The sequence below is a fragment of the Ochotona curzoniae genome, unplaced genomic scaffold (genome assembly GCF_017591425.1).
Source record: "Ochotona curzoniae isolate NIBS_2020 unplaced genomic scaffold, NIBS_Ocur_1.0 scaffold_1852, whole genome shotgun sequence".
Classification (NCBI taxonomy): Eukaryota; Metazoa; Chordata; class Mammalia; order Lagomorpha; family Ochotonidae; genus Ochotona; species Ochotona curzoniae.
In genome coordinates, this window is record NW_024467087.1 from 51,136,057 (window position 1) to 51,140,269 (window position 4,213).

Below are 4,213 nucleotides of genomic sequence, written 5' to 3' on the forward strand. Positions count from 1 at the left end.
CTGATCTTCCACATGGATGTAGGGGCTGATGAATTGAACCATTGTTCACTGAAATTCCAGGACATAAGCAGGGAGCTACAGGGGAAGTGGAGTAGCCCACATGAACTAGTGCCAATACAGGATGCCGGCACATGCAGGCAGAGGTTTAGCAATCTGAGCCATCACACTTGACCCTATCATTGAGTTTTTTGAGCTCTTTATAGATCGTGGATATTAGTCCTCTGTCAGTTGCTTAATTTGCATTTATATTTCTCCATTCTATTGTCTGCACCTTCACTTTGATGACAGCATTCTTTCTAGATCAGAAGATTCTGAGCTTGATAGGATCTCGTTTGTTTAATTTCATTTAATTACCTTTGCTTCTTGGATCTTTTCCAGAAGTCTTTGACGTAGTGTCTGAGATCATAGACCAAATGGAACCTTCCCGTGTCAGGGTTGTTTCTCTGAGAAAGGACAGGGTGTGAGCTCTCAGAGATGAGGGACTTGTGCTGGCTGCTGTGGGGCTCATGCCACAGAGAGGACAGGTGAATCCACAACCTCCACATAGACAGGCAGCAGAGGACAGTGCAGCTGCTCATGTTCCCAGGTTGGATGGAGGCACTTGATACGACATAAGAGGAAGATAAATTTGTGCACTACAAGAAAACATTGGGTGTACACAGAAATATCCAAACTTTGGGGCTCGTGTTGCTCTGTAATGAATGAAACTGCATCCTGCAATGCTGACATCAAATATTGGAACATATCTGTGTCCTAATTGCTAAACACTTCCATTCCAGCGCCCTAATCGTGTGCCTGGGGAAAGAACAGAAGATGTTCCAAATATAGGAACCTCGACACCTACAGGGGAGACCAGGATGAAGCTGCTGGCTCTATTTTTGGCCTTCCCGTGGCCCTGTCCATTGTGTCCATTGGCAGGGTTTGTGGTGAGCAGAGCAGCCAGCTGCCATCTCTCCCTCACTCTTCTATAATGCTTTCAATGAAATAAACATGGAAACTAGGAAAATCAGAACCCATTGGTTCAGGTCCTTGTGTAATCTCCACAAAGAGAGAAAGAGTGAGGAGAGATTGAAAAAGAGAAAAAGAGAGAGAAACAAAATGTCTGCATCTTTGTAAAGCAAGCTCTCACAGAATCAACTGCAAGTGATCCCCAAACAGCCCTTGTCTCACAGCCAGCCTTTAGGGGTACACTGGAGTATGCTGGTGTCCTCCAGGATATGTTTTCCTTTTTCTGTCAGACATGCTGTGCAATGTTTATGGGAGAAGTGAAATAGTCAGCCTTGGGATGAGCAGGGGTTGAAGAATACAGGCCCAAATAATTCAAGAATCTGGTATAATGTGGAAGTGCAATCACTTCCTAGCCTGGGGTCCTCAGCTATTGCCAGGCCCTGGGGTCATCCCATCTGTGGTGAGTCAGTTCTGTTTTGGGTGGTTGCTGTGTGGAGGGTTCCTCTGTACCTAAAGCACTGAGCAGATTGCCTGAGCAGTGCATGGGCTTGCATGACAGTCATGCCTGTTACTGCAGTACCATGGAACCCAGGCCTGGCCACTCTCAAATATTGTTGCTGCTCTTCCGTTGTCGAGAGTGTATCAGAGAATATGCTGCTGAATGTGTGTGGAATCATCAGCCAAAGAGGGAATCCTCGTGAATTGAACATGGTCAAGATTCCTCCTAGAGGACATCCTGCAGTCTCTGCATGTGCAGGAGCGTTGTCGTAGAACTTACAGCTGCTAGATTTGGAGTCAGGGATCAGCTCCACCACACCCTCCCAACTGATGGTCCACCAGAATAACTCATAGTTAGGGCTTAACATTGGCAAATGATAGTGGAGATGAGCTCTCTACGGTGCTTTTCTAACAGGGTTAGCATCAGCATTTGTAGCCTGGCAGAATAATCCTGACCATGGTCTCGTGGCCTCACTGCCTGGGAGATTGCTCAGGAGAGCCCTGTGCTTAAGGGCCATCGAGCACTGGGCTCTGGCTCTGTGTTCCACTTCACTGGTACAAGCATCCAAGTCACATCCCACACCTGCCGCAGAGGTATAGTCCTCTGCATTCCCCAAGCTGCAGAAGCAAGGGCACACGGAAGTGTTGAGTTGCCAGCTTTGTTTAAAGCAAACCTGCACTCCCTGAGGCCCGTTCACCTGCCCCACCCAGCTCCACCACAGTGAGTTCCCACAGAAGGAAGCTCAATTGGACAAATCCCTCGCTGTGTCCATCTGGGGCTTTAAAGCTGGCTGCCCTCCTCTGGTGGCCCACCTGCTCTGCTCTCCTTCCATGCTCCTGTGGGCCTCACAACAGCTCACCATCTTCTACCTATGATTCCTGCTGCTGGAATGCACCCTTTTCTGGTAGGGTGTGTGGCTGTCCCAGAAGCTCCACTACCTTCTACAGAGCACATGTGCAGTGCATGTGCACAATTTGAAACTTTCCCATTATTATCATATAGCCAAATACATTGTTTAGGTTTCAGCACCTATCTACGTTCACTTGATCCCTCAAATCTTTGAGTACACGCACAATTTCTAATTAGCAGGCAGCATCAGAACAAGAAAACAGTAGACATTTAACTTCTTGACTTTATTTTCTATATTAACATTAATAAATTTCATTTTCAAAAAAAAAAAAAGAGCTCTTCCACTCCTAACATTTCTTGCTCCCTATATCAACACAAAATGTGTTTCCCGATTTGCTGGTAACTTGCAAAATTCTGGATACTTGAAGTAGGTAAGAGCAATATAACTATAACTATATATAACTAAATATAGTTATGTCACAGGCCTCCGTGCGTGGAAACCATTTGAAATGGGATTCTCAGGAACAACATTTGAAAAACACAGAGATCACCTTTCACATCCATCAGATGAAACACCATGACATGACTGGGGCACAGTGTGTGTCCTCCAACCCACCCTGCCCTTGCACCACTCAGAAGGTGGATGGGTCTCTTTAAACAATAGACATGGAATTCAAAGGGGTGGGAGAAGCTGCTGGAACTGAGCCTAGCTCAGGCCCTGGCATCCCCACTGGCCTGAGAGGCCTCTCCTGCCTGGGCCCTCTCATTCTCATCTCTCAAAGCCTCGTCATACAGAGATGAGAAGGATCTGGGATTCACCTGATTGAACTTGGCCAAATGCTTCAGGACTCTCATCTTGGTGGTTTCAGCATGGGCCCTGGGACCCCACAGGAACTCGTAGCGAGCAGGATCACTGTGGGGCACCTGCCGGTACTCAATATACCCTTCCCGCACCCACTCCTCCGTGAGGAGCTTCCGGGGCTCCCCGTAGAGGTGGTGCTCTCTACCATCATACACTTCCATCACACTCAGAGATTCCCACAACTCCTCCTCAGGGGCACAGTTGCCTTTCGAGAAGATCAGGCCCAGGACCATTATCAGGAAGCTCGTCTTGGGCATGCTCTGATGATGATCCTGCATCCCATCATAGGTGAGGCCCAGGGCTGTTTCAAGCATATAGCAGTGCTGATTGGGGTCTACTACCCTCAAATCAATGCCAAGGGCCACCTGTAGGCAATTCAACACCTTACTGAAGATCTCATGGAAATGCCCTTTGTACTCTCTGATGACATAAGACAGCATTTCGGCCCTGGTGAACAGCTCCTTCATCCGATATTTACGGAGGAGGAACTGCATCAACTCACACCTTTTCACATCTAGTGCTTGCTCGAGTAGGGCCTCAGGGCTTGCTTCATCCTGAGAGGCCTCTGCACTACCATGGGATTGACTCCCTGCAGTGTACCTACGGTGAGTGACAGAGCCAGTACTTGGAAGGACCTGAGCACCACTGGATGGCCCAGCAGCAGACACCTCCCTTTGGGTGGGCAAAGCCAGAGGAGAGGAGGAAGAGGCAGCATCCCCCTGTCTCACACTGAGCAGAGCTGTCTTGAAGCCCCCTTCTGGTGCCTCTTCTCCAAGGTCTCCCACAAGCTTGCAGAGCCGACACTTATGAGACCGAAGAACCATGCTTGTCCTGGGTTCAGATGGCACACGGCTGCGTGGTGTGGATGACACACCTGGAAAAAGAAGAGGGGGTATGAGTGACTGAGCTGAGTACCACAGTCTTGATGGCAGAGATGAAGGCCACTTTCAGGCTTTCTCTTGGTGTAGTATAGCAGGGCATGTAAGGATGCCACGTGGCTGGTTGGATTGTGCCCTGAGAAGTGGAAGGAAGTAGGGAGCCCCGTGTCTTCCCAA

The 4,213-nt window shown here is 48.6% G+C and overlaps 1 protein-coding gene across 1 annotated transcript; it reads right to left on the bottom strand.

Moving 5' to 3' along the window:
- Window positions 1–3,007: 3,007 nt before the first annotated feature.
- LOC121169129 (melanoma-associated antigen 8-like) lies at window positions 3,008–3,982 on the bottom strand. Its single transcript, XM_040999585.1, has one exon. The coding sequence runs from the start codon at window positions 3,980–3,982 to the stop codon at window positions 3,008–3,010; it is 975 nt and encodes a 324-aa protein (XP_040855519.1).
- Window positions 3,983–4,213: the final 231 nt, after the last annotated feature.

Coding starts and splice junctions, on each gene's coding strand:
- LOC121169129 (XM_040999585.1), bottom strand. CDS start 3,982: ATGGTTCTTCGGTCTCATAAGTGTCGGCTCTGCAAGCTTGTGGGAGAC.